We start from the raw sequence: 14621 nt of genomic DNA, 5'->3' as shown, positions 1-14621 counted from the left end.
GTTTTAATTCACAATGTTTTGTATCTAGGTAAACAATAATAGAGATATTGAGATTTTTTTAGTATATTGTATAATAATAACATGAATTGAATGCAAGTTGTTGGATAAAAAAAAACACAAGTTAAAGTTACTTCTAGTGTCTTGAAACTTCACCACCTAAAACCAGTCTCGATTTTATTTATGTATATGTAGAAAAACGGCTCATCCGTTTGATTACCATTTATCTTGTGAATTACAACTGTAAAACCAACATGTTATGCATTCACGGGAGATTTACCCGCTCACACAATCAACGACGAATCCAGACTCCAAGGATAAAAAAGTCTGCCCTCAATACTTAAACATGTATCTAATTTAGTCCCTTTTTTCCTTTAAGTTTCCAGCATGATCCCTTCAAATTTAAAGTTTATTCCAACCTCTACTCCTAAACGACATTTCCTCACATATTCAACCTCTCTTTCTCCAAGAACTGGCAAATATGGTTGTTTTGTTCATTAAAAAGTTTATTTTAATCTCCAAAAGCTTAACATATTACTGTTTCCAGGAAAAAAAGATTTTGTAACTCCTCGAAGTTCTTATTTCCGGATCCAACACTGCACATAATACAGCCTATACCCAACAGAATTCCCTATTTTGACACATTATTGCTTGCTTGGAAAAAAAGAAAAAAAAAGAGAGAAAGAAACAGGCAGTAGCTTTCTGAAAGAGAGCATTCAATTTGGCTCGTGTGTGTACACGGGACATTTTCGAAAGACAAGCGTGGTGTGCGAGACAGAGATTGTTGGAGGAAGGGCCAATTTTCCTGAGAATTAATGTTGTGGCTAAAATAGCCTAAACCATAGCTTCCACGAAGACACGCGCATGGCGGATCACAGGTTGGCCAATGGGCTATCTGTTTCTGTCTTGAGGGCTTACACTGCATGCAACGTCGCCTTCTATCATAAGCTGCTTTCGTTTTCTGGTCTCTTCCACAAAAATATTGACCCCAGAAGGGTTTGATTTATTTATATTCCTTCACAAATATCCAGCTTAAACCTAATTAGTATTTAATTAATCTGTGGGATATTGCTGTTTAATTTACATGGGGACGACTTGTAGGATGCTCAACTCCTATCATTGCTTGTGAGTTTTTAAACTGGAATATACTTGAGCGAAAACTAGTCATGAAAACATTTTGGGCACGACTCAAGGATGAATTTATATATGAATTTTTATTTTATTTTATTATAAATCTTGTATTAATCAAACTGTAACTATTTACTGAGAAAAATTGTCATAGAATACAAACCGAATAATTTTTCTATTAGTTTTCTTGTATTAAAAAAAGAAGACGAAAATTTGGGTTTTAGCTTGCCTGATAATCATCATCCTTTTGTTTTTACAACTTTATTCTGTATATATAATACTCTTTTGAGCTCAAACTCGAAAATATATTTATATGAAAAAAAATTATATATCTTTCAAAATTAATTTAAGATTTTCTCTAACATGCATTTTTACTATAATAATAACATATATGATGTATTAAATAAGTAAATAAATAAATATTTAATAGTAATAATACAATAATATATATAAAAGAAGTATGTTAAAACTCGGTTGGGTCACAACCCCACCAAGATTTTTTTGACTTGGTTGGGTCATAGTCCAATCAAGCTATCATTCTCATTTCTTTCTCTTTCTTTTCTTCATCATGTTCAATCAAGCTCGAGCTCGAGTTTGGTCCAATCAAACTATTCTGGTTGACCTCGATTTACTATTTATTACTAATCATTATTATCTATAAAGAATAATATGCATGGTTCTAGATATAAAAAGTGTTATTTTTATTTGTATTTTTCAAGATATTCTTTTTCAAGTCTATATATTTTCATGTTTTGAGAGAGACACAAAAGAATATGAACAACACTACATTTAGTTTTTTTCCCTCAACACACAGAAATATATATTCCATCCTCATGATTTTCTATATGTTTGTCCTCTTGCTTGTCACTTGACTTGATGAAATTGGCACGTGGTCAAACAAACAATCCATTAATTTTTAGCTATAAAGAGGAGGAGATTTCAAGGGAGCCACTCTATCTAACGGTTCAAATCATAAACATCTAAGGCTTCGTTTGTTTTCCGGCCAACCATGCGGTTGGCCCAAACAAACGAAGCCTAATTATACCATGACAGGACAAGTGTTAGGTGAATATAAACCTAATTATATTCATTTTAGAATTAAAATTTAATTAGAAATATATAATATTATGAAATATTTATCAGAAAAAAGATCGAATTATTTCTATAAACTCTTGACGTTAGATATTTATCACTTTCAATGTACATTATTTCTATAAATTTATTCGAAAAATAGTTGTGAATTTTAAAATAAGAAGACGTGAATCCAATTTATCAGTATTCTGAAGAATTTAACATCAGCATAGTAACGAGCCGAGGCTTTCCTCTTTTGGGGACGAAGGGCTTACACGTGGAAGGAGATCACTTGTCATTTGTCCTTAAGCTGATCTGGGCCCAATTCTTCTTGCATCATCGTCGTTAATCAGAATCCACGTCATAGTCTCTCAGCCCAATTATACAGTGGGGTCAAGTTCTCAGCTTCCGTCAGTTAACAGCAAAGCAAAGAAGAAAGGCCTTCGGAGGCGGTGGACCAACGCCACTCCGTGCCACCTATTACTATTACCTAGTGTTGTTTGTTTTTTCGTTTTTTTTTTTCTTTTTAATTAGTAATGATAGTTCCAGCTAGGTTTATTTCCAGCTGAGTTCTTAATAAGTTGTCCAAACTCATTTTATTGAAATAATTTTATTTATATATAGTTTTTATTAGGATTCTAATCCTAGATAATAATAGGAAGGAATAAAAGCACCCGTTAGCTAAGCTATCCTCCTGGGGTTGAATTAATTTTTTTTTTACATAACAAAAAAATATTTAGATTATAAAAAACTTTTGTTCGATCTAAATTTAAAATTAAAATATATAAAAATTTATTTAAAATAATTTAAATAATTTAGTCGGTTCAAAGATATCTTGTCTGATTAATAAGAAAAATCTAAGAATAAATTAAAAAAAAAGTAAAATTGACAAATTTTTTGCATTTGACGATTCCTTTTAATTATTTGTTTCAAAAACAACTTGATTGAGAGATAAAAAAAAATATAAGAATGGATTTAACAAAAAAAAAATACAGGGTTGGATTTAACAAAAAAAAAACATGACTTTTAAGAAAATTCAAAAAAAAATTTGAAAAAAAATTAAAATAAAATAAGAAAGAAGAGAAAATAGGAAAAAAAAAATGGAGGGGGCTGAATTCGTAATTAAATCCAAGTCTTCTAGTATAATAGAAGTAATTTAAGAAGTTAAGTGACTTTTTTAGGTGTTCTTTACAATTTACAATTAGTAGTGGGCTGGAGAGACCGGAGGCAACTCTGGCCCAGGTAAAAGTCAGATAGTAGGCCCAGAAAAAAGGAAAAAGAAGACAGAAACGCAGCAAAGAAAATCGTGTATGGCACGCGGCAAGTAAGATCTCATGTCATCATCAAATGTAAAGGGGAGGAACTCAGATGCGTCTTCATTTTTCAAGCGGACGAACATAGGAAGTTGCACATGAAAATGGCTTGAAAGCACTCAACAATCTTACTAGAGAGATCTAGAAAGACGACTAATCATAGGTATTCACACTTGATTCTTCTTTTTGACCCGACCCAAGACCCGGTAGACTACCAACTCGGAAAAAAAACCCTAAAACATAAACTGTAAGCTTTTATTTATTAATTAGGCAAAGGTAGCAGGCGGCCTGACAAACACGGCCGGCGCCCACATCGCTCTCTTGTTTTTTCCATGTCCTTGCACCATGGAAGAAAACCCCATGCACACCATTTGCAGAGGCTAGATTAAGATGACTTCTTTTAACATGCTAAAAGAAGAAATTATTAAGCTGAGAAGGAGCTTGTGACTCTTCCAGATCTAGAGACGGGGAATGAGCATGTCTGCCTTCGTAGGTTGTGATAACCATCCGTGGATCCTCAGCTAATCTCTCCACGCGTTTCTTTACACGACAATTATCTTGCGTACAACGGTAGTAGCTCCTGCATGGAAAAACATAAGAAATAGTCACCCAGCTGAATGCATTTAACTAGCAGCAAGCTTAACTGCGCTAGACGAAATGCTTGAAGCCTAGCTAGCGACATTTATGTATTATGCAGGCATGGTTTTCCTAGCATAATCTCTGTCATCTTGACTTGATTAGAAACAAAGTGTGAGTGATGCGACTGGTAGCTGTGCTTGTGCTATGGTTATAGGACTTGAAAGACATGCTCCGAAAGAAATGATTAGAGCACTTGCATGTGACCCTTGTTTCAATTTAGATCGTCCCTTGAGATATATACTGTACGGAAGTGATGCAACAATACACCTTCTTTTTCCTGGAAAAATGCAGAAAGTTGCCTGAAAAATGAAAGAATCTTAAGGGTATGTATGCACGTACACATCACTAGCATCACTACTTGCGTCCATTTTCAACAATCATGACCATCAAGAAAACTTTATACAATTTGGCAGGCACCTTTAGAGCATGAAAAGTTTGTGCAAATTCCATCGTGGCACATGGCTTGCCCAAGAATTAATGATCAGAGGGGGGATTTCAAGATATATATATATATATAAGCAGCAGTGAGGCAAAGTTCTGGGCATACGAAATTGTTTGAGTATGCTATAGTTCATAGCATCCTCTCCAAATGATGTTTTTGAGAGGATGACATAACACTAAGGCCTTGAACTCCCAAAATATTATGAAGTAGAGACTTAACGCAGCTAGAAGAGTGTGCTTAATTTCACCCCTAATCTGCTGATTCTAGATTTTCAAATTTAGAATTTTGGTTTCAGGCAGCCGTTTACTTCCACAAAGAAAAAGAGTGACATATATTTGTGTTCCTCTCAAAGATCTATTCTAATCAAATATACAAATATCGAGTAATCCAAAGATTGTAAAGTGATTTATTCTAAACTACAGAATTGAATTGATTTTTTTTCCAAATGATTATGCAGGATTTAGAAATTCAAAACCGATATCATTGCTGTAGAATTTTCTTCTGCATTGTAAGAAAATTTGATACGTGTGGTCACCAAAGAAAAGCAAGATGCAACTGCTTAAAAGCACTATAATGCACTGCAAAACAGGCGCTCTTCTAGAGGTGTTCGTCTGAAATTGTCTCTTATCCTCTCTCACCTCTCCATTGCAATGTCCACCCCCGTCGTAAAGCAGGTCAGGGAAGGGGACAAAGAGACTGCACTAGACAAAAAAATTTACACCTCCATAATTAACCTGACTGCCCACATGCAGGCTGCGAATTGAACGCGCATGTGCCTTTGTTTTGTAAAAAAATATTTACTTTACCAGCTCTTCTACATGCTGAGTTGAAATTTAGTGATGAAGAGGTGGGACATAGATGAACATAAACACAATGTAATGTATGGCATAAGGATATGACAGTACACTTCACGGACTCAGATCCATACGGCAACCGGTGGTGGATTTCTTCGTACCTTCCCATATTCCTTTGAAGTATACAGCATGAAACAATGGATAGCTCGATGTGACCAAAATGTTCGCTCAGGATTCAGCTATTATGATATCATCTAACTTTTAGAATTCCTGCTTAAATTAGATCTTCTACTTTCCTTGGCAAACGCCATTATAATTGATCAGCTGTTGCACATTTTTTGTTACTTTATCTCAGTTTTCTGTCTTAAAAAGTTAATAATTACTTCTTTTTGGTCCCTTTCTTCAATTATTTTTATTGTCAATTAATGATGCATCAATATGATCGATATCTCACATACTATTTAACCATAAAAATCTCCTGGCCAAGACTGTAAAGCCTAACCACAATGATAACAGCAACAACAATGATGAGAGAGAGAGAGGAACATAACACATGTGTATGTGGGATACAATTACTAAAGCAAAGCTAAAATCCAAAGTGATATCCAACTTTATTAGGTGATAGTATGTACTGATCTTTAATTTGAATATCTAACCTGGGATGCTGTGTGTTCTTTACCACTTTCTGGCCGTACTTCCTCCATTTGTAACCATCATCCAGCACATCTACATCACTCATGGTCTTGAAACAGAACCTGGGCTCCCTCACTTTCCTCCTTGCTTTAATCTTCTTCATCTTTATTGATGACAACCCTAGATGATCTTCTCCAGAACCACTCCTTTTTCTGCTCAAGCACTCATTTACCTCTCCCCATGCCCTGAAAACCATTTCAACAGACCCTAGTAGATCAGAGAAAGAGTAGTGCATGCATGAATATATATAAATATATATACCTACTTTGGTTGGGTTAAACAAAGTTTATGAATTGAAGGACTACCTGTCTATGCATGGATTAATTAAACATACATTCGTCTTATCTTTTTAACATTTGACTTCTATAAGATGTGATCTATTACAAGTGCTAAACAAGGAGGTTAAATGGTAATCCAAGACCTAGAGTATATTCATGCAGTATAGTTGCTTCTTTAACAGTTAAAGGAGGGGAATGATTAGCATGATTTTCTTCTCAGAAGAGTGATCTTTCTTACCAGAGATTTGCACGAGATCTTTGCAAGGAAAGAAGATGGGGTCCTCCCAAATCAGAAGCAATAGTGCCCTCTCTTTGCCTGTGAGTGGCAGACGAGAGTAGTAGGGTTTCAGCGATATTAGTGGTTGAAGGTGCATCAGCTGCAAGTGAAGGAGGTATTATGAAGCCTTTGGAAGATTGGTGGCAACTACCCAGTTGAGGATAGGTCAAGTGTGAAGGAAAAGAGAAGAAACCCATTTGTGTAGGCATCTCTTGATCTTCAAACAAGGGCTGCTGGTTTAGTACTGTAGCTTGGGGAGCGGCTGCCATCTCTGATCTCTCTCTCTCTCTCCCCTGAAGATAGAACACCAGTAACCTTTGGTTCGTTTTATAGGAGAAAATCTTGTAAGGGAGATCCGATCACAGGTGTGAAAGCAGTCTAAAATTAAATAACCAAAACAAAAAACATGGAGGTTTGTTCTCTCAAACTCCTATAAACAACATGTAAGAGAGAATTATCAAGATATGAACCCGAGTGCGCCTATAAATATGACCAGCCACTTTCCCTTTTAGCTCTCCCTTTTGTCTCTTATCTCTCTCTGTGCAAAAGAGCCTTTTAAAATTTTCTAGCTCCTCTGATTTGAACTTTTGATTTAGTTGATGCAGTTGAGGAAGGGGATAGGAAGACAATATATAAAAAGGGAACAAGCCTGTGACTTCGATATACAGTATAACACTAAAAAGTGCATAGACTTTCTACAAAATGAAGTTGGTTTTTTCACTTTCTAAGTGATTTTGTGCACCACATTTACTGTTTGCCCTCGAAAGAATTGGAATTTTCGTGTCCTTAGCGGGTAAATGGAATTTTCCTGTTTTCTCCAGGGCGTAGAGGTCAACAATAGATGACAAATGGTTGAATCCACCCGGAAAAAACTTGGTATCTGTTTCTTTTTTATTTTAAAAAATCTTAAATTTTTTTTAGATCGCGTATATGCCAACGATACCTGGCTGGCTGTTGGATTTTCTCTGCGTACACTCATTCTTTATGTTCAATGCGAAAGAATTAGAAATGGAGAAACATATGGGTTCAAGAGGAGAGAAAACCCATCAAATACAGGTGAACCCATGAGAAAATTATTACTCACAAGCTACAAATATCCAGAAAGTGAAGAAATAGGAGATGATACCTAAATGATAGGATAAAAAGCAATCACTGTGTAGGGTTTCTTTTGTTAAATTGTTTTCACTAGGGTTTTATTTCTTTTGGGCACCAAAAAGAAATATCAGCAGCAATGATGATGAATCTTAGATGCCAATCTCTCACTCTGAAACGACGGTGAAGATATCATTATGATTGACGAGAGAGGCCCTATTAACTTTTTGCATAGAAAAAAAAAAAAAAGCTTCTCAGCTTTCTCCCTTGTCATTACTTTTAGCCCTTTTCACCTTATATATATATATATATATATATATATATATATATATATATATATATATATATATATATATACACACACACACACACACATGTGTTTGTGTGTCTGTATACTTCCACCAACCCCACGCATCTACCCACCATTTCTCAAATTCCAAACCATCCACCTATTATGTTGCTGTATATGATCCCTCCAATTAAACACAACAGCCCTCGTTGCTTTCTTGAGTTCTTCATAGTTAAAAATGAACTCTTTTGGGGGTCGTAATTCTATTGCTATCATAATATTTCTCTTCCTTTTGTTTCTCAATCCAGGCCATAGCCATGGCCACGGCCATGATCAGATTGTATTTCTTTTTAATTGAAAACGAATTATGTCGTCGCTGTACTTGGGCCAACGTAGTTTAACTTGGATTGAATGATTAACTTCATTTAGTGGAAAAGAGTGAGCCAAGGAGATCACCTAAGACTCAATATGATGGTTAAAATTCGGAGGCGCACAGAAACTGTTCTAGGTGTAGGGACTTACAATTAACCATGCAAATTCAAGCAATAGATTTGGTAATAATTATTTCAAAATGAACCTTATGGTGGCATATAATAGTTTAATTGGTACAATTATTTGATATTGTTCTACAATATAGATAAGTGATTCAATCGTGATTGTTTAAGAGTACGGTGAAAGTTAATTTTTAAAGTGTTTTTAACTTGAAAATATATTAAAATAATATATTTTTTAAAAATATTATTAATATTAATATTTCAAAATGATCTAAAAACATAAAAAAATTATTTTTAAGTTTAAAAAAACAAATCTTTTTTTTAAAGCATAGTTGGATCATAATGTTAGATAGTACCTAAATCTATAATGGAAGAGTAAAGTTTTTTTAAAAAAAAGAAGAAGAAGAAGAAGAAATGGATGATATAATCCATATTTTAAAATAATTAAAAAAAAATAGATGAAAGAAAGTTACGGAAAATAGAGTAGGAAATTTTGTCCATGGCTAAATTTGCAGCGAATATGTTTTGAGAGAAATAAATATTAATTGCGTACTTTTTTTTAATAATAACTCAAGATGACCTTGTGGATCATTATACATTACTCTTGCAAAATAAAATCAAGGATGAGATACTGAATTCAATAACTACCTTCGTCCATCCGGTGCTCATTTTAAAAAAATAATTTTATTGTTGATGATATTTTAAAAAATTTAAGTGGCTCGGGACAAGGATAATATAATGGATAATTGATTAATTTTTTAATTTTAAAATTTTAATTTATTTCTTTTTAGCTAAGATAGCTACTGAAGAACTCTTGATATATGCAAAAGAATTCAAAAAAGGATTTTTTTGATGAATTTGAGGATTTTTTTAATGATTATATTAGTGATAGTTTTAAAGAAAATACAATAATATTACATAGATATATTTTGAAAATAAATATGTAATAGAGAACGAAAATTCCAAATCTTTTATTTGAAGGATTCATGATCTATTTATAACTCATGAGTATTTTAATGGAGAGGAGGAATAAAAGTGTAATATTGTCTTAATAGTATTAAAAAAAATCTTTCTACCATATATATTAATATTAATGGAAAATATCACTAGCATATGTATTGATGAGAAAACATATCTCTTATATATATATATATATATATATATATTAATGTTAATGAAAAATATCTTAGATATGTATTAATATAGATGAAAATATGGTGAATTTTTTTAAAAAAATTTCTACACACTATTCTTTACATATCATTAATATCAATAAAAATATATAAATTTTTAGATTACTTTTATATACCTAATTACTATATAAAAAGTAAAATTTAAAATATGAATTTGCCCAAATAAATATATCTTATTTTTCTTTTGCTGAGCCGAAGAGATGGTTAGTCATTCCTTTATCTGAGGTCAAGAGAGATAGGATCCTTTTTTTGACTTGACCGAGAATAAAAAAATAATTTTTTTTCTTAGCTGAGCACAAGATAGATGAGTTTGACGAGGAGTTATTGGCCTTAAATTTGGGTTTATAGAGGTTTGCTTCCAATAAATTACACGTGTTTCATTGGTATATATATATATATATATATATTACATTTCTTAATCATTGAAAAATATAGCAGAGGTCCCTTTGTTGGAATATATCATCTAAACTAATAAAATCTAGCTTTTTATTTGAAGAAATAAATAATGCACTTTTAAGATAAACTACACTGATTTTCACAAAAACCTATGAATAATAATATTACATTTTAGTGTCATATGCAACCAATGTACACGTAGAAGGGCACTTTATATATATAAACACACGTAAATTAAAAAGTTTATGCATCTAATTAGATAAATCAATAACAATTTTTTTAAATAAACAAAAAAAAGTTATTAACAATAAACAAACTAAAAAAATTAAAAGATAAATATAAATCAAGATATTCAATCATATAAAACGAGACATTCATCCACTTATATTTACTGAACTTGTTTATTTAAATCAATGAAAGATAAATTCATACCTTAAAAAACCAACGACTTAAAAGATAAATACAAATGAAATTAGCTAAATATACTCACGCCATAAAACATATTATGCAAGCCTGAACACATCAATAATATTATTTTAAAATGAATATTTTTATTTTTAAAAAATAAATTATATATATATATATATATATATATATAAAATCATAGATGAAAAAAGGCATGGAAAATGCGTAACCTAAGTGATGAAATCGGAATAAACCCATATAATTTTTTTTAAGATAATCACAAAACCAATACTAAAACAAAAAAAAAATCCTGAATGATAAGATCGTACGAAGTTGAATCTCCAACAAATCAAATGTTAAAAGATAAAACAAGAAAAAAAATCAATTACACAACATGATCTAAAAAAATTAGGGTGGAAAAAAATTAATTAAATGGATAATTTTTTTCAATTGAAAGGTTAAATTGAATTGAAAAATAGCTACAATAAAAGGAAAAACAAATCAAAAGAATGATGGTTAAATAAAAAAAATAACAAAAAAATTGATTGAATAATAAAATTGAAAACTAAAAAACTTTAAGAACAATGCTAAGAAAAAACAATATGAGTACCGAAATGAAAAACAAAACATATAAGAAACTGCAAATGAATAGAGACGACAATTTAATCCGAACTCGATGGATGTTGACCCGACCTGACCCGACCCGAATGGATATGCTTCTTGTTTTTTTTTTTTACTTGATGGATAATGTATAGAGTATTGATATTGTCAAAACCGAACCAAAACTTGCTCAAACCTAACCTAAAACCCACACAAACCATATATATATAAACAATATTTAACATTTTATCATTTAATATAAATTTACATACTTAATACACACACACACACTTTTTATTGATTAGTAAATGATAATAGATAATGGATATTGATTGAATACATAAAACCTAATGAATAATTTATGAATATCTTAATTTTTTATCTAATGGATAATAGGTAGGGTATAGATAACAAGAAACCTGACCCGCAAATACCTATTTCCATCCCTATAATTGAAGGACTAAATTGAAAAAAAAACACTTCTATAAAAGAAATTATAACTAAACAAGAAATTAAAAGAATGAAGATTGAAATTAAAAAAAAAACATATGAGAAATTGTAATTAAAGGACTAAATTGAAAAGGAAAAAAACTTCTACAAATGGACTAAGAAGGAAATAAGAAATTAAAAGAATGAGGACTAAAATTAAAAAACAAAAAATAAAAAAGACAATTATGTACATTACTTGTCAGGAGAGAGAGAAAAATAAAAATCAAAAGACTCTAGCGATAATCCGATCACCTTTAGACACCACATGCCATTCCACATTAAAAGAGACACGATGACGCATGAAGGGAGACAATGGAAGGCTGTTTTTAGCCACCGAGTGGCGTCTCAAGCATCACCTTAATGACGAGAATGCCACACACTTGCTGGCGTATTTTAAACACACATAAACAACTTTGCTCTTTAAAAAGTTAATAAACAATGTGAAAATACTAAAACACCCCCTCTATGACTTTGATAATTACACTAAATACTCTCATGAAAATACAAAATACCCCAAAATACTATTTTTTTTTTCATCGTATCCAAGCTTAAATACATACTTTTATTATTAAGAATACTATAAAAAAAATCAATAAAACTCTTGGTCAATAACTTTAATTTTTGTGGACTATAAAGGTAAATCTGTAATTTTACTATTAAAAATAAAAAATATATAAATATTTTTAAACAATTTTTTAATGATAAATGAATTAGTAAAAAAGATTAAAAAAAAACGCCTTAAAACCCAGCCCTGAACAACCCAAAGATCAAGGACAATTTTGCCAACACACTATCACTGTACATAATAAAAGCACTTTGCTTGCGTGCACAATGATCCAAGCAATGAAACATCAACATGCTTTATATGTTTTGTTAATATATAATACACATAAAAAGATACTGATTATGAAATTTATCAATAAATAATAAAGTAATTTGGTATTAAAAAATAAACTCATCATTAATGCGGATGATTTTTACCACATATGAAATTAATAATAAACTTGATCCTAAATTAAGGACGTCATGGATTAACCAAACATGTAAAGGATATTAAATAGAAAACCTTTTAAACATAATTACTAAGTCAATTTCCTCGAAATAAAATAAAATCTTGTAGTTATTTCAACAACGACTGCTAATTTTATAATTCCTATAATGATCACAATACTTATACAGTGTTTGATTATTGTTTTAAAATAGAAAAAATAAAGAAAATAAAAACAAAAAAAATAAGAAAAAAAAATAAAGATAAAATTATATTTGATAATGACATATAAAATAAAGTCACTAATTTTTTTTATCCTTTTTGATTTAATTTTATAATTCCTATCATGATCACACTACTTATCTAGTGTTTGATTATTGTTACAAAATAGAAAAAACAAAGAAAAAAAAAGATAAGATAAAAAAGGAAATGGAGATAAAATTATATTTGATAATGATATATAAAATAAAGTGAATGATTTTTTTATCCTTTTTATCTAATTTTATAATTTCTATCATGATCACAATACTTTTTCATCAAATTGTATTTGATAATGATATACAAAATAAAGTGATTGATTTTTTTATCATTTTTTTATATTATGGTAGATAAGATAAAATAAAATATAAAAAAGTTTATTTAACCTTTAATATGTGTTATTGTCAAACTTGCATATTTTAAAAATAATTTGATTTTTTTTACTTTAATTTATATTTAGCGTTGAATTTAATAATATTATAATAACCTTAGGTATAAAACTAGGATGGGTCACTAAAGGATTGCCGGGGGTTACTTTTATCTTTTCAATTTTCTCAAAATAGTATAATTTTTTATTTGCCCCCGAGCTAAAAAAAAATAAACTGCTGGCCTAGAGTGTTTATGCCTTTATATTTTTTGCAAGATTATGAAACAACCTTTCTACCCTTGCATTCAGGAAAAAATAAGGAAAGGGTCTCGAGGCGATTTTGTCTTTTTATGTTGTTTTTTTTTAATGTCGGAATCATGAAGGGTGCTTTGGACTTTTCGCTCTGATTAATTAATTTTTAAATAAAAAAACAATTAGAGAGTGAGATACGTACACGACTTTATAGCGGCGTTTACAGTATATCTCTATGGTCAAATATGTTGTTTCACCATGTCATTAGAAGTGTTGTCTCGCTCTCTTGCTCATGGTGGTCAAATATGTTGTTTCTCATGCGGCGTGTGGTGGTGGTAGATGGATGGTTTTTCGCTGATGGTCATTTTTTTTCCTTGCTACTTTTCTCTCTCCCAGCAAAAGTGCACGCCTGTCCTCTTTTCTTTTCATTTCTCAATTTTAGTCCTTAGATTTTTTATTGCTTATTTTTGTCCTTAGTCCTTTTGAAAAAGTTTTTGATATTTTCAATTTCAACCTTGAATTATAATTTGTCATGTTTTTGATTTGGTTCTTATTCTTTTGATTTTTGATATCTAATTATTTTCTCCCTTTTTAAAGTTTTGTTATTTTTAATTTCATCATTCAATCAAAGTTTATGTTATTTTTTTTTAATTTAGCCCTCATTATTTTGATTTTCTTTTCCTTTTGTAAATTTTTTTTCTTTTCAATTTAACACTCTAATGTTAGCTTTTTTTATGCCCTCTACTTTATTTTTTATTTTGATTCTCAAACTTTTAATGCTCTCATTCTTTTAATTATAATTTTTGATGTTATAGATTCTTTCCCTAATTTTATTATTTGGTGTTTGATTTGTTGCGGATTGGACTTCATGATTTTTTCATTTGTCATACTTTCAATCTAATGACACGTGTCACGAGTTTTAAGAGTTGGTACGGTTAGAGATTTCTTTTTTTTTTTTTTTATTCTCATTTGCCTTTACAATTTTATCATTATGCATTATTGTTTTTTTCAAAAAAGATTGGTTTTGTATTTAATGTTGGAATAATTTTTTATTTTATTTTATAAAAAAATAATGATTTTGAAATAATATTTATGATATGTCTTGTCTTGCATAATTTTCTTTTCTTTTCTTTTCTTTTATTCACTTAGTTTCATATATGTTTTTA

General features: G+C 30.6%; 1 protein-coding gene across 1 annotated transcript; it reads right to left on the bottom strand.

Moving 5' to 3' along the window:
* Nucleotides 1-3546: 3546 nt before the first annotated feature.
* On the bottom strand, nucleotides 3547-7249 carry LOC133672783 (probable WRKY transcription factor 13). The gene is made up of 3 exons (XM_062093311.1): nucleotides 6594-7249; nucleotides 6041-6262; nucleotides 3547-4089 (listed from the first exon to the last, which is right to left on the bottom strand). The coding sequence occupies exons 1-3, from the start codon at nucleotides 6899-6901 to the stop codon at nucleotides 3918-3920; spliced, it is 702 nt and encodes a 233-aa protein (XP_061949295.1). The 5' UTR covers nucleotides 6902-7249; the 3' UTR covers nucleotides 3547-3917.
* Between the last annotated feature and the right edge of the window lie 7372 nt (nucleotides 7250-14621).

Source organism: Populus nigra, chromosome 14, assembly GCF_951802175.1.
Source record: "Populus nigra chromosome 14, ddPopNigr1.1, whole genome shotgun sequence".
NCBI lineage: Eukaryota > Viridiplantae > Streptophyta > Magnoliopsida > Malpighiales > Salicaceae > Populus > Populus nigra.
Note: the sequence above shows the minus strand (reverse complement) of the source record. Positions and strands in the feature narration are given on the sequence as shown.